This window comes from Microtus pennsylvanicus, chromosome 7 (assembly GCF_037038515.1).
Source record: "Microtus pennsylvanicus isolate mMicPen1 chromosome 7, mMicPen1.hap1, whole genome shotgun sequence".
NCBI lineage: Eukaryota > Metazoa > Chordata > Mammalia > Rodentia > Cricetidae > Microtus > Microtus pennsylvanicus.
The window spans coordinates 109,981-131,053 of NC_134585.1; the positions used below are offsets into that span (position 1 = coordinate 109,981).

Consider the following 21,073-nt stretch of genomic DNA (forward strand, 5'->3'; position numbering starts at 1 on the left):
CTGAAACTCGTATGACTATTTATGATTTTAAAGTTAGAGACTAATTTCTCCTCTCTCTCTCTCTCTCTCTCTCTCTCTCTCTCTCTCTCTCTCTCTCTCTCTCTCTCTCATGTATGTGTGTTGCATGTGTGTGCACATATTGTGTAAGTATGAGCCTGAATCTGTAAACATGCTTGTGAAAATCGATAGATTACCTTGATGTATTCTTCTATGCCTTATTTCCTTAAGACAGCAGTTCATTACCACACACTACTACACACACACCCATATTCATAAAACTCGTAGGGCAGCAATCCCCCGATCCTCCTATTGTTTACCATGGTTAAAAAGAATGTAAGTAACATGACATCTTCGGTAAGAACACATAAACAAAAAAGACAAGCCCTGTATAGTAAATGAGTTATATGAAAAGCCTCTGATTTGTCAACTATTTTGTTTGATGTCTACAAAATTTCTCTTTGGACTAAAAATATATCTGGATAGCTTACTTAAAGCTCCCTTTACATCTTTATTCCTTAGGGTATAGATGAAAGGGTTCAGAGTAGGAGTTACTACTCCATAGAAAAGAGCCATGAATTTGGGTTGGTCTTTTGTAATAGAGGAGGGTGGCTGAAGATACATGCTAATGGCTGGGCCGTAGAATAAGAGAACTACTATGAGATGAGAGGAGCATGTCCCAAAGGCCTTTTTCCTTCCCTCTGAAGACTTGATTTTAAGCACAGCATGTCCAATACAAGCATAGGAGGCAAGAATTAAGCATAAGGGAACAGCTAAGAAAAATATGCATACCACAGAGAGAGCAAGCTCATTAGTCTCCTTTTCACCACAGGCAGTTTTTATCAGAACTGGAATCTCACATAACAAGTGATCCAGTTTATTGTGTCCACACAGTGGCAATTGCAGTGTCACAGTGGCCTCTGAGACAGCATAGGTAATTCCTGTTAGCCACACAGTGGACACTAACAGGAGGCAGGTACGCTGATTCATGACAAGGGTGTAGTGCAGAGGTTTGCAGATGGCAACATAGCGGTCAAAGGACATAAGAGCCAGGAGGACACACTCTGTGCCCCCCATTGTGTGGAAGAAATAAAGCTGTACTACACACCTCATGTAGCTGATGGTCTTTGTTGATCCTCCAAGGTTGGTTAGCATCTGAGGCACAATGCTTGTGGTGTAGCACATGTCCAGAAAGGAGAGGTTGGTGAGGAAGAAATACATGGGACTGTGGAGATGGGGGTCTAACATGGACACCAGAATGATGGCAATGTTTCCCAACATGGCCAGTGGATATGTTACCAGTAGAATGATGAAGAGAGGGAGTTCCAGCCAGGGACGATCTGCAAAGCCAAGCAGAATGAATTCTTCTGGGTGACTTTCATTGATGATTGTCATTCTTTGCAGTCTGATTCACCTATGGTAAAGAAGTATCAAGAAAGTTAGTATTATAGGAATAGCAAAGACTCGTGATTTGTTGGTTGGGACTATCAAAGACAGGGTTGGTATTCTGTGGTTGAAATAACATGGCAGGAGTGCTTCACAGATAAATAAGTCAGAATAAATCATTCTGCCAAAGCAAGAGGACATAAGTTCTATCTCCAGTACTCAGGTAAAGTGCTGGCAATGGGAACAGATCAATATAATACAAGCTCAGCTTAAGAAAACATTGGTTATTTTTCTAGAGCTTGCTGGCTGGCTAGTGTAGCTGAATTCATAAGTTCCAAGCTTAGCTGAAGGCACAGTATCAAAACATAAAGTAGTAATCATATGTAGAAAAAACTTGAAATGGACTCTGGATTTTATATGTACAACACACAGCATGCATAATGTCTGCATATCCACACACTATACATATAGCTTCTACATGCACAAAAATAACATAATAATCTAAAAAACTTGTTATTTATCATCTATTTATTATACTAAATTTTAAAGGGAATTTCTGATTATCTGAAAGGACATGTGGCATAAAGCCGAGGAGCTAATTAAAACAGCAGTGCTAAAGGCATTATAGAAACATATGAACATGTCCAGAGATAGCCAGGGAATTTGATAAGAAGAGCTCTGAGCTCTGACCATGAATGGTTGAACTCTCCTAAGCTGATTGATCAAATCTTCTGTTTGAGGAATGAGGATATTTGATATTTAAACAAGCCTCTTTTGTGTACTTGAGATTGAGTCAAACAGTTTAAGCACTGTTAATATTTATTCTTCATATTAGTACAGTTACCAACAGCCCCCTATTTTATTAACCAAATGAGTTAAGCCACAATTACAGTGTTATTTTTTGGTATTTATTTTATTATATTTTTTTTATTATAATTAATTTATTTATTATTGGTTTTGTTTTATAACTATTTAGTGAAAGTTTTAGATTCAGTAATTCATGATCAATTATAGCTAATTTATCCATGTTGCAGAGATAATTTCTTTTTCATTTAAGTAACACCTTTTCCAATTATTTTATAAACCAACCAATTTCCCCTTCCTCCTTCCCTCCTGTCTTTTCCCATTTTCTATCTACCCCCCTCACCATGTACTTCTCCATCTCCATTCCAAAAGAGTCAGGCCTCCCAAGGACTTACACAAAGCTTGGCACATCAAGTTGAGGCAGGACTCAGCTTCTCCCCTTACATGGAGATGGGGCAGGTAATACAGCGCAAGTAACAGGTTACCAAAAGCCAGGTAACCATCAGGGAGAGGTCCTGCCCTCTCTGTTAGAAGCTTCACTAAGAGACCATCAGTTATTTGTTAGAGTATGTAGAGATACTTCTTTATCAATGAGCTCAATGCTTTTTTATAGTATAAAAATTAGGTCAATTATCAGGGATGCATTACTTTCTGTTAGTCACACTGATATTGTGAATATAGTTTCCAACTCCAGAAATGTTCTTCAGCGGGTATCTTACTTCAGGCAAAGAGGCATTAAAATCCCAGCAATTTTATGTTTCCTGGATTTATTTCTTGCCTTTCTTTGCAGCTAAAGTAAATGGCAATACAATAAAATCGAGGAACAGAGTAAAACAATGCTTGAAAAATACACATTTTATTTATTAGTGTTTCATAAAAAGTCATCCCTGAAAAAATAAAAATTCAAACATGATGTTAACATTACATCCACTGGCCATATCTGAATTACTCTACAAATCAGCATCTTAAGAGCAGACTAATTTGTTATAGTTAGAAGCAGATGCACAGTCCTCATTTCACTGAAGGCTCTCCCACTTTGTGAGGTTTTATAAGGGGCCACCCAGACTAAGATATGAATCATGTTCTTTGACTATCCGCTATCCTAGGTAAGATGCCTTCATTAAAAACAGAAAGCAAAAAACTTCCATGTAGTAAAATAATCATTCCAAAACTTCTGTTTTTCAACACAAAATAAAAAATATTTTGTATAAAGGCATGTTTCCCTTGTATAGATATTTGTGCACCAGATGAGTGTTTGGTGCCCACAGAGACCAAAAGAGGGCAAAGGATTCCTGGAACTGGAATTAATGATGATTTTGAGCCTCCATGTTAATGCTGGAAATAGAACCCAGCTCCTGTAGAAGAGCAGTCAACATTCGTAACTGCTGAGTCGTCTATCCAGTCTCTCCAACAACTTCCTAGTGAGCGCTTGTCATAATCACTGTAGCAAGCTTTTTCAACTCTTAAAATCCTTTAGCACCTGTTCTCAAATGCTATGGAACAGAAGATCTCATTTGTATATTTTAACATACTTGTAGGAACTTGTTCTGTTAGTTTTCTAAGAACTATGGATTAACCTAGACATCAAGAATTAACAGTGCCTAAAATATAGTTGAATATCGGCAGATTATAAGTCAGCATTATAGACTTCACAGTAAATACCTGACACTAAGGGTATGGTGCATGTGGATGCTGCATACTTCTGATCTGACGATATTTAGAAAAGCACCTCTAATATCACAGATATTGTAGACTAGACTCTTATTTCATGTGAATAAGTTGTAGAAGAAATATGAAATAAGAGTTTTGTATCATGATTGTAAAATAAGTATTTTCAAAAATGTAACATATGCACATTACTGAATACTGTTTATTTGACATGGCTATAGTCATAGTTTTGAAACATATGTGAACCAGTAGTTTTACAAAGAGTAATTTTAGATTTGGCCTCTATAAATTCTTTCATAGTTAAGTTAATCTAACGCTCATTTTAATGTGTACTCTACCTTTCCCTTCCTATTTCTGCTGAGATGAATGAGACTTCCCTTCTAGTACATTTATCTTTATTCTTATGTCTGTGCACTTTTGGATTATTTTAGTTATTTCGGGGATATATTATGTACAGCTCTTGAATTCAATGACTTTGATTTTCATTTTATCTTTTTCTTGATTCTTCTCTCATAAAATACATCTTGATGATGGTTTCCACTCCATCCTCTCCTACCAGTCCACCCAATACATCTCTCTCCCCCAGATCAGCTGCTCCTTTGTTTTACCTTTAGAAAAGAACAGGCCTTCCAGTGATACCAACCAAACATGACATTATAAGACTCAGTAAGACTCTAAGAGACATAAACCCTCATGCCACGGATGGATGAGGTAACCCAGCATGAGGAAAAGGGTCAGAGACACCCCCACTTCCACTGTGAGGAGTCCAACAAAAAATGGACGAAACTAAAACAAGCCATCCTGACACAACCGAGACCCAGAAAATCAAACATCGTATGTACTCATTTATAAGCAGATATTAAGTAAAGAATAAACATAATGCAATCCATAGACCCAGAGAAGTTAGATAAAGAGAAGAAGTCTGGGGTGTATCAAGGATCTCCCTGGGAAAAGGTCATTTAGATTTTGTGGGTGGACTGGGGGCAGGTGGGGATGGAAACAGGAGAGAGATTTTTATTTTCTTATTCAGTGATTGATCACTATTTCAACTCACAGGGCTGTATACATCTAAGAGAGTTTAAAATCATTGATAAATTACAGGATGATTTTCTGTTGCCATGCTGTCCATATTTCTGCTTGCATTTTCATATTAGCATAACATATTCATATTCAGTTTGATATTGCACAGAATTTCATTTATATTTACAGTTCTTTTGGGGTTTGGATGTTGCAAAAAAAGCCATGTTTATTTTGAAAACACCCTTAATTAAAATCAGAGACTAAAGCATTGGATTAAACATGAAAAAATTAATCGTGTTTTGAACATGTTTTATGAGGTCAGATGACTGACGAAAGCATTAATACTTCACTAAGGTAATCAGCATCCATAGTACTTATGAAAACTGAAGGGCTTCTAAGTTTGGTTTCAGTGATAGACTTAGAAAGAAATGAGTTACAAATTAAAGTCTAGCTGTTCATAGAGCAATTGAAAGACATACACCAAAGCTTATAAATGACTTTAGAATGAAGCTGTCACTTCTGTGTAGCAATTAAACACTGCAGCCCAATTTTCTACATTTCTTGGGAGAGCCTGCTTGTTAATACAAGTGTCTCTTTACTTACCGTATTTTGATGAGTACGCTTTATTTGCTAAAAAGTGATTATAAAGAAAGGTATTTGACTTTTTCCTTTTCAGAAGCAAAGATACTCTAATGAAGGTAGGAGTTTTGTTTCAGAACTCTCAGGTTTTCAGTTCATACAAAGGTGCCAAAGTGGAGGGAAAGTTCAAGTTAGGAAGACAATAAAAGCAAACACCAAGAAGGCTTTTAAATTATCATCGTTCTTTGCTATTTCTGAGACTCTTGGGAATTGTTTCCATAGACAACTCATTTACCATTTTCCTGAGTGACTAGACAGAGACAGTTCCTTGGGAAAGAATTCTCTGAGGACATGCTTCACATGAACACAATTAGTTACCTCTTCCTGAGGCTTGGAGCCAATCTGTCTCAGTGGAAATGCATTTTAAAAGAGTTTCCATTTCCCAATGCACTGAATATGAGCTAAAATCTATACAATTAAAGATGAGCTTGTATGAATCAGGTTTTTTGGGGGGAATTAAGAATTTTTTGGTATATCACCTTTTTAAAGATATAACAATAAAGTATAAAAATGATGAGAATAACTAAAATAATATGTAATGAAAATACAGTATCCACTATGAGTATTCTGGAAATACTCAAAATCTTCTAAATATTTAATATTTTATCACAATAAAAAGGCAGTGATGAGAAAGTAATGTGCCATTTGCTTACTGAGTAATACCTACTATATACTCTTACATTCACTTTTACAATTTTCTCACATAGGCTATGCAGCAGTTTTAGATTTGTTCCTCGTAGATTCATAAACAACCAATGTATCTAATTCTAATAACCATATTCACTCTGACCTTGCAGCAACATTAGGAAATCTGTGTTATTGGGAATATTTCAGTGTGTATTATAAGCATTTAATAATCCAAATGTACATTAATTTGAGAAGTAAATTCAAACACTTTGAAAAACAGGTACAAGTAGAGGTGTTTCTCTTTTCCCACCAATTCCATAGTCCTTCTAAACAGTTACTGATATCTGAGTACCACTTTTTTGCTGCACTTGTGCTGGGTGTTTATGTCCCTTTTCTCTGTCCTCCAACCCTCTGGTATTTCTTCCACGGCTGTCTCTTACGGATGTTAAGAGAAAGAGTAGACACTGATATGACAGCTGGTTTGGAGTACTGGGTAGTCTCTTGGGCAGCCCTGACTAGCAGCTCAAAGGAAGCTTTTCATTCATGGTGTGGGGTTGTTTAGATAGTATGTGATTCTTATAGGGAGAATTTTCAACCTAGAAAGAAAGATTTCATTTAAACTACATATGTACACACACACACAAACTTTAGCTATACAAGGAAACTATATGTTGTACTAGAACCAAGCCAACTTCCTGGGGCTTGTGAGGTCATCAATTTTGGAGGAGAATCTACAACTGCCACATTTTTAAACTAGCACCGTCTTTAATTACATTATAATTTATATATAATTTACATTATATATACTTTATATATGCCTGTGCTGGCTAATTTTATGTCAACTGTAAAAAAGCTAGAGTCATCTGAGAGAAGGGAACCTCAATTGGGAAAATACCTCCTGGAGGCCATAGCTCACTGTGGGTGGTACAATCCCTGGGCTGGTGGTTCTGGGTTCTATAAGAAAGCAGACTGAGCAGGTGATGATGAACAAGCCAGTAAGCAGCACCCTCTGTGGTCTCTGCATCAGCTCCTGCCTGCAGATTTCTGACCTGTTTGAGTTCTTGCCATGGTTTCCTTCCATGATGGACCACAGTATGAAAGTATAAGCCAAATAAAACATTTTTTTCTCAACTTGTTTCTGGCCATGGTGTTTCATCATAGCAATAGTAGCCCTAACTAAGACAATGCACGTATCTTTGTTGTGAGAGGGCATGTCATCTTCTAGAATTACTTCCAACTGTCATGAGGGTGATGTCCTTTTGATGGAATCCCGTGAAAGTAAGATGATAATTAGGTTCCAAGATTTCTGTCTGGTATCTCTGGGTATTTGGTAGGATTTTTCTGAGGCTCCTATTTGGAGTTCCAGCCAGAACATTGTAAAAAGGGCACCATATCAGCTAACCAAGTTGGAACAATCTTGAGCAGCTGGTACCTAAACAGATCTTATAGTAGCGCTGTCAGCATCATGACGTCATATCAACTAGGTGGAGTTGTTTTGGGGCCCGATCTTCTTCCTGGAAACTTCAAAGATCACTGCAGGAAAATTCATTGTTCATTGTGGAAAACTTAAACATTACTTATATAGACATACACACACACACACACACACATATATATATATATTCAATGAAAGGTACAATAGAGACAAAAATAGGTATAAAGAAAAATACTTTTTTTCTAAATTATTTTTTCTTTCTGTCCCATATCATGACTCCTGACATGAGACAGAAATTCTGAATTCTTATTTTAACAGCATGCTTGGATTTAAAGAAGGACAGAGACAGTGTCTAACTCCAAAGACAGCTTTGATTTTTAAGTGAATCATGATTAATATTTTAGTTTATGTTTTTGAGATTCTCACCCTCAAATGACATGTCCTCATTAGTCATAATTCGTTTTGCTTGGTGATCCTATCTGGATAATTGTCTTTTCCTCTTTAGGCATTTAGATGTCCAGGGTCTCTTGGCCTTTTGAAGATGAGTATTTTCCTGCAAAGATAAGAACAGAATCCTGCCCCAACCCTACTGACCACCTCTATGGTTGTCACCAATGAGCTGTCACTTCTCTTTCAAGAGGTTTCTCCTTTTCAAGCCAAATCTTTATTAATTTTGATGATACCCATAGTTTTTCTTCTCCTGTGGAAACAAAAGCAAAACCCCTTCAATGTAGCACATCTTCTTTCATTATTTGCAGATGATATGATAGTGTACATAAGTGACCCTAAAAACTCTACCAAAGACCTTCTACAGCTGAAAAATACCTTCAGTGATATGGCAGGATACAAGGTCAGTTCAAAAAAATCAGTAGCCCTCTTATACACAAAGGATAGAGAAGCAGAGAGGGAAATCAGAGAAACTTCACCTTTTACGATAGCCACAAATAGCATAAAGTATCTTGGGGGTAAAACTAACCAAGGAAGTGAAAGATCTATTTTACAAGAACTTTAAGGCTTTGAAGAAAGAAATTTAAAAGAACACCAGAAAATGGAAGGATCCCCCATGCTCTTGGATTGGTAGGATCAACATACTAAGAATGGCAATTCTACCAAGGACAATCTATAAATTCAATGCAATTCCCATCAAAATGCCAACAAAATTCTTCACAGACCTTGAAAGAACAATAATCAACTTTATATGGAAAAACAAAAAACCCAGGATAGCCAAAACAATGCTATACAATAAAGGAACTTCCGGAGGCATTACCATCCCTGACTTCAAACTCTATTACAGAGCTACAGTAATGAAAACAGCTTGGTATTGGCATAAAAACAGAGACGTTGACCAATGGAATCGAACTGAAGACCTGGATATTAATCCACAAACCTATGAACACCTGATTTTTGACAAGGAAGCTAAAATTATAGAATGGGAGAGAGCATCTTTAACAAATGGTGCTGGCGTAACTGGATGTCAACCTGTAGAAGAATGAAAATAGATCCATATCTATCACCATGCACAAAACTCAAGTCCACATGGATTAAAGAACTCAATATAAATCCGACCACACTGAACCTGATAAAAGAGAAAGTGAGAAATATCCTGCAATACATGGGCACAGGAGATCACTTCCTACATATAACCTCAGTAGCACAGACAATAAGAGCAATAATGAATAAATGGGGCCTCCTGAAACTAAGAAGCTTCTGTAAAGCAAAGGACACAGTCATTAAGACAAAAGACAACCTACTTAATGGGAGCATATCTTCACCAACCCCACATCAGACAAAGGTCTGATCTCAAAATATATAAAGAACTCAAGAAACTAGATATTAAAATTCTAAATAACCCAATTAAAATGGGGTACTGAACTGAACAGAGAATTCTCAACAGAAGAATTTCAAATGGCCAAAAGATCCTTAAGGACATGCTCATCTTCCTTAGCTATCAGGGAAATGCAAATCAAAACAACTTTGAGATACTATCTTACACCTGTCAGAATGGCTAAAATAAAAAAAAACACCAATGATAGCCTATGCTGGAAGAGGATGTGGAGTAAGGGGAACACTCATCCATTGCTGGTGGGAATTCAAATTTGTGCAACCACTTTGGAAATCAGTGTAGTGGTTTCTCAGAAAATTGGGAGTCAACCTACCTCAGGATCCAGCAATACCACTCTTGGGAATATACCCAAGAGTTGCCCAATCATACTACAAAAGCATTTGTTCAACTATGTTCATAGTAGCATTATTGGTAATAGCCAGAACCTGGAAACAACCTAGATGCCCCTCAATGGAAGAATAGATAAATAAAGTGTTGCACATCTACACATTAGAGTACTGTTCAGCAGTAAAAAAAACAATGACATCTTGTATTTTGCATGCAAATGGATGGAAATAGAAAACACTATCCTGAGTGAGATAAACCAGACCCCAAAAGTGGTATGTACTCACTCATTCTTGGATTCTACACATAAACAAAGGATATTGAACCTATAGTTTACGATCCTAGAGAAGCTAAGTAATAAGGTGAACCCACAGAAAAACATATATAGATCCTCCTGGAAACTGGAAGCAGACCAGATCTCCAGGAAAAAGTTGGGAGCAAGGGGATGGGGGTAAGGATGGGAAAGAGAAGAGGGGGAGAGTAAAGGGAGAAGAGGAGTGTTGGGAGAGCTTGGGGGAGTGGGATGATTGAGATGAAGGAAGGATGGGTATGGGAGCAGGGAAGATGCTATCTTAATTAAGGGAGCCATTTTTGGGTTGGCAAGAGGCTTGGCTCTAGAGGGGTTCTCAGGTGTCCACGGAGATGTCCCCAGCTAGGACCCTGAGCATTGGAGGAGAGGGTGCCTGAACTGGCCTTGTCCTGTAGTCAGACTGATGACTATCTTGAATATCACCATATAACCTTCATCCAGCAATGGATGGAGATAGAAACAGAGACCCACAATGGAGCACTGGACTGAGCTCCCAAAGTCCAGTTGAAGAGCAGAGGGAGGGAGAATATGAGCAAGAAAGTCAGGACCACAAGGGGTTGGTCCACCCACTGAGACAGTGTGCCTGAGCTAATGGGAACTCACCAAATGCAGCTGGACTGGGACTGAATGAGCAGGGGATCAAACTGGACCCTCTGAATGTGGCTGATAATTGGGGCAGATTGAGAAGTCAGTGATAATGGCACTGGGATTTGTCTCTACTGCATGTACTGGCTTTTTGGAATCCTATTCTATTTGGATGCATACCTTCCTAAGCCTGGATGTAGAGGGGAGGACCTTGGACTTCCCACAGGGCAGGGTACTCTGCCCTCTCTTAGGACTGGAGGGGGAGGGTAAGTGGGACAGTGAGAGGGAAGTGAGGGGAGGGGAGCAAGTGGAAATTTTGAATGGTATTATTTATAAAGTAATAAAAAATAATCTGCTGAAAAAAAGACTGTATCATTTCTAAAAGTGCCATATTCTTTCTTAAGGATATAGTAAGAAGAAAAAAATAATAAAAGGATGTATCACCATGTTGTAATAGGAGCAGCGGGCTGCTTCCTGCCACCTGGCTAGCTTATGCCCCGAAATAATTACATGGAAACTGTATTCATTTAAACACTGTTTGGCCCATTTCTATCTAGCCTCTTCTAGGCTAATTCTCATATATTAATTTAGCCCATTTCTAATCATCTGTGTAGCACCACGAGGTGCACTTACCAGGAAAGATTCAGCATGTCTGACCTGGTGGCTGGCTGCATCGCATCTGCCTAGGAGAGAGCTGCATGGTGGCTCTGAGCTCACGTCCTCTTCCTCCCAGCATTCTGTTCTGTTTACTCCTCCCACCTATGTTTTAACCTATCAGGGCCAAGCAGTTTCTTTATTGCTTAACCAATGAAATCAACAGATTGATATATGACACTCCCACATCATCACCATACCCACATAAGGCTTGCAGACCACAATCCATGGTATTAGCAAAAAAGTTACTAAAAGTTTTAATGTTAATGTTGTCTGCCATATTGTTTTATTAATTACCTGTTATGAGATCTGGTAAATTGTTTTAGGTGTAATAATATTTATTGTCCAGTAGGTGTTGTGTTTGCAGAGTCACAACTAACAAGGATTCAGCCAGTGGCGACACGAAAGGTCTTCAGCCGCTTTAGATTACCACCTTGGTGCTGGGTCAATACTGAGAAATATGCTTTGCCTGACAAATTAAAAGCAATTAAATCAATTCAATACACAGAGCAAGAAACCAGAACTCACAGGCAGGGAGCACAAACCAGAAGCTGTGCAAGAGACTTCAAGCAGCAAGGAACACAGCAATGAGGGCAGGGGGCACACGTGCACTGGGAAATTTCCAAGTCCCCGCATGCAGTTAGCACCACTGTGGCAGGGGTTCTACAAAAAAATAAATAAAATAAAATAAAAGCCACTTAGGTAAAAGCAAGCCAAGCGGGCAGGGTTGGAAGACTTTCTGGGTTGTGGATCAGGTAGGCCCTCAGGCCATCCCTGGGTAGGTGTGGAGTCTGAATCCACATGGGGCGCCATATGAAGAAGGACGCTTAAAAGAAATCCCACACTAGCTCAGAACTGAGAACAATAGAGGGTCATTATTTAGGGGTAGACTCACAGATCAATATCCTCTGCTGGAATGGAGAACAGCAACCGAATCCCGCAGCCATAAAAGAGGCCAGAAGTGCTTTATATCAGTATAAACAGTATAACAGGCCACGCCCAAGTGGGAGGGTAATTTAAGGCTACTGGCTGTAGGAATTCCTACAGCAAGGTGATGTCAGGTTGAATAATTTTTCTTGTATTTTAATATTTTGATATTATTATATCTAATATTATTTATTTGATAAATAAAGTTTGCCTGAAGATCAGCGTGCAAAGCTAAACCACTAGAGACCAGGGAGTGATGGCACACACCTTTAATACCAGGTTTGGGAGACAGAGGCAGACAGATCTCTGTAAATTCAAAATTACATTGGGCTATGCAAGATTGAACCAAAAACAGATCCAGGTGGGGTGGCTCATACCTATAATCCTATCGTTTGGGCATCACACACCTTTAATCCCAGTACTTGTGATCTCATCCCTTTAATCCCAGCACTAGGGAAGTGGAGACAGGAGTGGAATGGCTGGTTGGAGGGAGGAATATGAAGGGAAAGAGACAGGAACTCGTCGGAGTGTGGGGTCTGAGATTTGGTGGAGACACAGCACAATCTAGGCAGTCTGAAGATTGCCCCTTTGGTCTGAGCATTGGTAGAGGTAAAAGGTCTTTCTAGTGACTTACTGCTCTGTTTCTCTGATCATAAGCATTAATCCCTGTGGCGGACTTCTCGACCAGCGAGAAAGAACAACCACCACACGAGGATTCTTCTCAGATCACGCTTTACTGGAGTGCCCTTGGTTGAGAGAGAGCATGAAGCGAAGGGGCCCGAGAGCACTAAGGCAGCTGCTTATATATGGAAATGGCACACAGGTCGCCCTGTGATTGGCTGCCACCAACAGCTGACACCAGACTGCATCAGGATAGGCCCAGGGACCCTTATCCACCGAGCATGCGGGAAGCAGGGGACAGGCAGCTCTCAAAGGCTTAGCCAAATATGGAGTTGTTTATTTCCAACAAGACAGGATGTAGGCACCATCTTGTAATGGCGATCTTGTCCGGCTCCCTGCAAATCCCTGTATCTGTCTCTGGGTTTTTATTATTCATGCTACAGAGGTTGTTCCCCTGGAACCAGTAAAGGACATACCCAGATATCAAATTCTCAGCACAAAGCAGATTTATTGCCATGGGGAGGAAAGGCGGTGATGGTGGTAGTAGGAGGCAGCAGTAGCAGCAAACAAGTACAACAAGAGAACAAGAGCAAGAGAATCAAGATGGAGTGTTTCTGTAGGACTGGGTTATTAGTGGGAAAGGACAGGAGTCTGTGCTAGGCGGAGTTGGTAAATCCTGATTGGACATACTAGCCAAATATTGAATTTTGATTGTTGAACCTTGGTGTTTCGTCTCAGGAATGATTCAGTGGCCAAATATGGGAATAGATCTTAGGAGCTAGTTTTAGAAATTTAATGGTTTTAGCAAGAGAAAAGAAAAGTCTACAATATCTGTCATGCTTATGCCTATGTTTGCCATGCTCAGGCTTGCTAGAACTCCTTCAACTTCCTCATCTAAAGCCATTAGTGAGAATGATTATGAGTGATGGTGATGTTGGCACATGATGGGAGTTACCATGATTATTTAACAGTTCAGGATCCTTGGTTATCTGACTGATGCATGATTTATTTACTAATATTCTTCTATGGTACTTACTTCTAAGTCAATTTCTACCATTCTCTTTTTATTTAGGTTCTCCTAATTGCAGGAATTTAGCTAAAGATGTAGGTGAAGTTAAATAACTTTGGCTGTGATACTAAGTTAAGTGTAATAGGAGAAAGGAGAATGAACTAAATAAATAGGAAACACAATATAAAATTTTGATAACCAGGTATTAGGGTGATAACCAAGTTTTATGGAATGGTTATATCTTTTTTTCAGGGCTGTCCAGATAAAGGACATTTGTACCTGAAGGAAGACTGGTTAAGCATTTATCCACTTACAATCATCTTCAGTTGAGGATTTCCCTTGGGTTATTAAGACTCAATGTTTCTGGGAAACTATTGTTCATATGCAAAATGGTCTCTCATGGTTTGAGGCCTCAAGACAGAGAGAGGAGTATATACTAGAATTCTAAAGTGGACAACTGTCAGATTGTGTGCAATGAACATGAGTTCACGGAGGACTCAGTAGTTTGATGAAATAAGACCAGTGCTCAAGTGACAAGCTATATCTGAACCAGAGACATCAATTTTAAGAGAAATATACAAATGCTGTCTTTTTAATTTGTGTTCATATGGATCAGAAGGTCATCATGTGTTTATTTGAACTCCATGTATAAAGCTGAAAAAAGTAAAAAAGGTGAGTTGAAATAACAATCAAGAGATAATTATTATTTTCTTGAAAATGGAAATCTGAACAAGAATAGACAAAGAGAATTATTGAATTTTGTATAATGAAAACCAGTTAAGTGAAGACTGTCTCCTAATGAAAAACAGTGTATAAACAGTTGATCCTGGGAAAATATATTTCCTGAAATGATCAGTAATTAATTAGAAGATGGGAGGTTAAATGTAGATAAACTGATATATAGAATCCAAGAAATGCAGACATAGAGACACTGCTACTCAAGCGAGGAAACAGACAGAATCTGTAGTCAGTTACTGTAAACAGTTTGATAAAACTCAAAGGACAGAATGAGACTGTAGATACAGATACAGGAAACAAAATTCCTCAAAACAGCAATTAGCCTTCTGTGACTGTATTATACTCATATTCACAGGGAAAGTGCAAATATATCACCACAGTTCAAAAATTATAGAGACTATAAAGGATAAATGACACTGAAAAGATAACATTACAGAAACAGTATATGAATGTTCTAGAATCCATGAAAGAGTAAAAACTATGAATAAAGTAAACAAAACATGGTAAAATTTGCATTATGCATCTAAGTGCTCTGAAAAAAAACTTTTCCTGGGAGCAATCCACACTTTAACATTTTTAATTATAATAAATACTGACTGTGAAACATTCAGCCAAATCTGCTTCAATATGTCTTTCCCAAAGCAAAGCCCAATTGCATATATGACATTAAATTATTTGTACTTATTTGGTTTTTACTTACTTAAAATGTTTTAATACTAATTGCAAGATTTTTGTTTATCCAGTTCACTTTCATTATTATTCTTCATCATCACCCCTTAAAATATGTGAATATCCTAATACATAAAATTTAGGAATTAATATTTTAGAGTCAAATTTACCACAAAATGGAGAATGAGGAATTCTTGTATGAAAGACCAAGTGTTAATCTTTACTGGATGAAAAGGACATTGCATAGAGATGTGTATGATCACATTAACTCAGAAGTTACTTGGGGAAGTTGAGTTATTATTTTAAGGGTTTTGTTTTTTTTTCCTATGAAGATAGATAAGCAGAAGATCAAATCCACTCACAAGATCACACAGCATAAAGACTAAGTGATGACTCAAGCTCGGAGTTCAAAAGGCAAAGTGAAAAGGAGGAATGAAAAAGATGAAGGGGGTGTGAGAAGAAGCCAAAAAGAAAGAAATGAAAAATACAGAGTAGGGATATAAACCAGAAGAAAATAGATAAATTAAGATGCACAAAATACAAGAGAAAGTAAAAGATAATAAGCATTGCATAGTCTGTAATTCAGTAAATGTAGCAAATGCTGTCTTCAATAACAAATAAGCAGCATATTTAATATTTAGCAAAGTGGTTTTACTAGAAAGTAAGTATATTTTGCCCAGTTTACCTTGAAGAGCTACAGATATAAAGCATCAAAGATAAAAAGAATGTATGGAGCCGGGCGGTGGTGGCGCACGTCTTTAATCCCAGCACTCAGGAGGCAGAGGCAGGCGGATCTCTGGGAGTTCGAGGCCAGCCTGGTCTACAAGAGCTAGTTCCGGGACGGGCACCAAAGCTACAGAGAAACCCTGTCTCGAAAAAAAAGAATGTATGGCAGATATCAAGTATTAAACTACTCACTCAATCTATTATTTCTCCCCTAAGCATTACAGGCTAACTTCATATTCTTAAGTAAGAAGGAATCAAACAATTTGCACTGACTTGCTTTCTGCTTGTAAGGATCTTCACAAGCTTTTGAACAATCATTTTGGTGTCATCTCCTGAAGAGGTGATTGTCCAGAAAGCATGGCCACAGTTTGTAATGACAGCCATGGCAATTTCATCCTCCGTGGCTTCTCAGACAGGCCATATTTAGAGAAGGTACTTTTTGGGGTCATTTTGATCTTTTACTGTTTGACTCTTGCTGGAAATACAATCATAATTCTCATTTCCTTGAAGGATCCAAAACTTCAAATCCCCATGTATTTCTTCCTTTCCAATCTTTCCTTATTAGATATTTGTTTCACCAGCAGCTGTGTTCCTCAGATGCTGGTTAATTTGGGAGGTCCAAATAAGATTATCACCTATCATGGCTGCGCCACTCAGCTCTACATCTTCCTGTGGCTTGGTGCCACCGAATGTGTTCTTCTTGTTGTCATGGCTGTGGACCGCTATGTAGCAGTGTGTCATCCCCTAAGATATACAACTGTCATGCACCCCAAAGTCTGTGTGCAACTGGCTGTCCTTGCTTGGGGTGCTGGCCTGATTCAGTCTCTGATCCAGTCTTCTGCTACCCTCAGATTGCCCTTTTGCTCCCACCGGGTGGTAGATGACATTGTATGTGAAGTTCCAGCCCTGATTCAGCTCTCCAGCGCAGACACTACCTACAATGAAGTGCAGATGTCCATAGCCAGTGTTATTCTCCTAGTGCTGCCCTTGGTCATCATCCTTTCCTCCTATGCTGCTATTGTGAAATCTGTGCTGAAGATGAAATCAACGGCAGGGCAGAGAAAAGCATTTGGCACATGCACTTCTCACCTCCTTGTTGTCTCCCTCTTCTATGGTACTGTCACAGGTGTCTATCTTCAACCTAAGACTCACTATGCTCATGAACGGGGCAAGTTTCTCACCCTTTTCTACACTGTAATAACTCCGACTCTTAACCCCCTCATCTATACACTAAGGAACAAGGAGGTAAAGGGAGCAGTGGTAAGATTGGGGTGGAGAATTTGGAGTTCTCACAGATAACTAAAGAAGCTAACATATGCTTCTGATTCTTTACTTGAAAAGACAGAACAATCATAGATCAAAACCTTAAGGTAGCTTACCTCCAATATTAAGAATAACTTCATTTTATTTGGGGTGTAGTGTTAACTTTATTCATCAGTTATTGGTTAGACAGACCCACAATTTCTTCAAAGTGCTTATTCAGGCACAACATGACAGATAAATTATTTTAATAGTCATTTTCTTGAACAATATAATACAGATTTGTAAGATGTGTGAGAAAGAACCACAATACTTACAAAATAAAATACCAATAGTATGTTTCATACATCTCAACTCTTCCTATTTACTTCATTTTAAAACCAGAGTATTCTACAAATAAATCAAATACTTTCTTTGAACTACACCACAGGCATCTTTTTTGATTGCTCTTCGAGCTGATGAGGGAGGGGGATTTGATCGGGGAGGAGGAGGGAAATGGGAGGCGGTGGGGGGAGGAGGCAGAAATCCTTAATAAATAAATAAATTAAAAAAAGAAAACTCAGAAAGTAAAAAATAAACATTAAAGATTTATTTTTATGTATGTGAATGAATTTACGTGAGTGTATACCATGTGTGTACAGGTGTCTATGGATGCCAGAAGAGAATGTTGAATTCCCTGAGCCTGGAATTACAAGATCACATGGGTGCTAGAAACTGAACTCAGATCCGTCAAAGAACAGCAAGTACTCTAGACCACTGAGACATCTCTTTAGCTCCTTCTATTTATTTTAAGGAATCTCACTAAGTTGCCCAAACAGGCCTTGAATTTGCTATCCTGCACCAGCCTCTCAGGCAGCTGGAGGTCAAATGCCTGTGCAGAAGATATGTGTGTGTACCTCTGTACATTGAATTGATGATCTGTATTCTGAGTTACTTCTACCTCATTATCACTGTTTTACATATTGTGCACCTGTAACTACTCAATCCAAAAGCGTTGGCCAAGGTTAACCAGGCCCAACATGGATTCCTTGTGCTGTTCCTCTAAGATTCATTAGTTTGAATTCACATTCCTTAGTTTGAATTTGGTATCTTGTGACCCCAGTTTTGGGATTAGAGTTAGACTTTTTTCCTCCATTGTAAATTTCATATTTTAATAAAATGGGTGTATTATCCAATTCTTATTTTCTATGTTACAGATATTTATGAGCTAATATGTAGTGGGAATGACAAACAAAATGCAAAACCATCAATGTTACAGAGATTGTCATCTTCAAAAGGCAATAAAAGAATTAAACAAAAATCATCCTATTTAATAACGTTTGGGTGGGGAAGCCTTGTTTACTAATACTAAATGAAGCTTGACTTTTATTGTCATCCTCCAACAAAGATCTATGTTGCTCTTTTGTTACTGTTCATATCTGCTAGTTCAGTTTAAGTAAAATCATGACTAAACTGAATATTCTCTTATCCAGAGTGTTGACACTTGTCCTATTCTCAAATGCACTGGTCATGAAATATGTGCAGATGTACCTTGAGTAGCCACTGACTCCGTGATTTTCCAAATGACCTGCACCAATTTAAGGCGTAAATATTTTATATTAAATATTTTGAACTTGGATTATTATTTGTAAACTAGAACCAAGCTGGCCACAAGAGGAATTATGAGAAGATATCATAATTATTTTTTTACTTTGGCAAATATTTAATCAATAGTTTAAATAATGGTTTTATGACTTTCCTAAAATCCATTACAGTTCAGTGGATTTTGAAATTTGTAATTCTATGCCATTATCTCAGGTTTGAATTGATGAGGGAAATACACAACAGTAACTTCACAACCAAATCTTTAAGTTTTTAGTATATAGCAATTATGTTTTCTGTAATTCTCACCAAAAAATATTGTTTTATTTTTTAAATTGTTTTTGAGAATTTTATACATGAGTATTGGACTTACATTATTTTCACCCTTCCTTTACCCCTCCAACTCCTTCCATGTTATCCCCAACTGTCTCAAATGTATTATTTCTTCTATTTAAATTACATATATGTGTGTATATAATATATATGTGCATATATGTAATATATAATTGTGTTCATTTATATCAAAATCTGAAATGAACTTATACAAAAGAATACAGTTTTGCTCATATGTATGTGTTTGTGGCTGGCTGCTTATGACTGGGAAATCTGTTAGTGGTCTCATCCCTAGAAAAGGCTGATTATTCCTTTCCCAGCATCAATTAATTGCATGTAGCTCTTTATCTATGGATGGGACCGTGTTTAATAATGTTGCTAAGTCTGAAGGCAGCTTACCTTAGTGGTTCCTTACATCATGTTCAATATGCTTAAAATACAAATTGGAAAAGGATAGTGCCAGGTAACTTAGAATGGAAATAGATGATTTAAGAGCCCTCTAAGGCATAAATTTTAATTTAAAAATATACTAATCCTAGGCATATACTCAAAGGACTTGAATCCTACCACCATGATACTTGTACATTCATATTTATAATAGGGTGGAAATAGGGTCAAAATGGAATCAGTTTAAGTATCCAGCAAGAGATAATGGATAAGGAAAATGTAATACATATATCTTATAAAATTTTATTCAGCTACAAAGAAAAACAAAATTCTAAAATTTGTATAAATGAATGAATACAGAAATTATTATATTAAACAAGATAACTGGGACTTAGAAAAATAAATATTTCATTTTTGCCCTCATATGTGAGTTCTAGCTCTTAATGTTTTGCAGGTGTATACATGTGTATGGGTGTTGGTATAGGTCATGTAACAAGAAAGAGGACTACAGGAGTGGAAAGAAAAGATTTTTGAGGAAGTGGAAAAGTGTAGTGGGACACATGTGAGATAAAGGGAAAAAGAGCAAAAGGGCAGAAAGGGAACAAGGGGAGTTGACAAAGTTGTTTGCATATTTGGATGTACCGTCGGCAGAGATGGAGATTGCAGATATTTTTCATCTATACTGTGTCTTTCCCTTATATGTCTTTTGTTGAGCTTTAATGAAAAGCTTTAAATTACAGCAAAGTTCAGTATATCATTATTATTGTAATATTTACTGGTTTATTATGAAAGAATAGCCAAATGAAAGATACAAGAAAGGTCAGGCTTTGGAGAGTGGGTATTGTGTATTTTGTGCCTCTCTGTTCACATCATCCTCCCAGAATTCTGAAATGTGTCCAAAACAAGAAATTAATGAAATTAATTGTTTAGAATTTTGTCAGACATACCCAGTCTACTTTTCAATTCCAATGAAAATTGCAAACATTTATCATGAGTTTCCTTCTATTCAGCATTCTCACACTGAAGCTATGTAGAGGAACTCACCTGAGCTCATCCCATTGCCATAATTTCTGATGTGAGCAAAGGGGTTTCCTTGTGAATTACAAAAGACACTCCTATTAGTAGGTATATTCCAAAAGTTTTATGAGCTCTCTGCCAAGAATTAGGTGCAAAGGTTAATTATATTTCTTATGTCATAGGTTATGCTCTAGTCTCTGACCATGGATCACTTAAAATGAAAGCGTCTAGCAGTTACAGATACTAGGACTTTACTAGAGTTCTGTTTGCGTCATAAACATTCAAAAGTCAAACTGCATGTTGCACTCTTCCAAGATAAGACTGCATATAATGCCAAGCATCCATTTGACCAGATTTACCAAAACAAGAGCAGCCTCAGTGAAACTGAGTCAATTCCAGCTCCTTTTACACTGTTCGTAGACATTGGTACAGTTGATATCTCTTGTTACGTAACTCCTATCCTTATTCCTCTACTCTCCATTTTTATATATTTACATCCAAGCTTTCCAATCT

At 37.7% G+C, this 21,073-nt stretch overlaps 2 protein-coding genes across 2 annotated transcripts; one reads left to right on the plus strand and one right to left on the minus strand.

Annotated features, from left to right (window-relative positions):
• Positions 1-423: 423 nt before the first annotated feature.
• On the minus strand, positions 424-1,392 carry LOC142853574 (olfactory receptor 2B11-like). Its single transcript, XM_075978733.1, has one exon. It carries the CDS (start codon positions 1,390-1,392, stop codon positions 424-426), a length of 969 nt encoding a protein of 322 aa, XP_075834848.1.
• Positions 1,393-16,339: 14,947 nt separating this feature from the next.
• On the plus strand, positions 16,340-17,281 carry LOC142853575 (olfactory receptor 2H2-like). The gene has a single exon (XM_075978734.1). It carries the CDS (start codon positions 16,340-16,342, stop codon positions 17,279-17,281), a length of 942 nt encoding a protein of 313 aa, XP_075834849.1.
• The last annotated feature ends 3,792 nt before the right edge of the window (positions 17,282-21,073 follow it).

Coding starts and splice junctions, on each gene's coding strand:
- LOC142853575 (XM_075978734.1), top strand. CDS start 16,340: ATGGCCACAGTTTGTAATGACAGCCATGGCAATTTCATCCTCCGTGGC.
- LOC142853574 (XM_075978733.1), bottom strand. CDS start 1,392: ATGACAATCATCAATGAAAGTCACCCAGAAGAATTCATTCTGCTTGGC.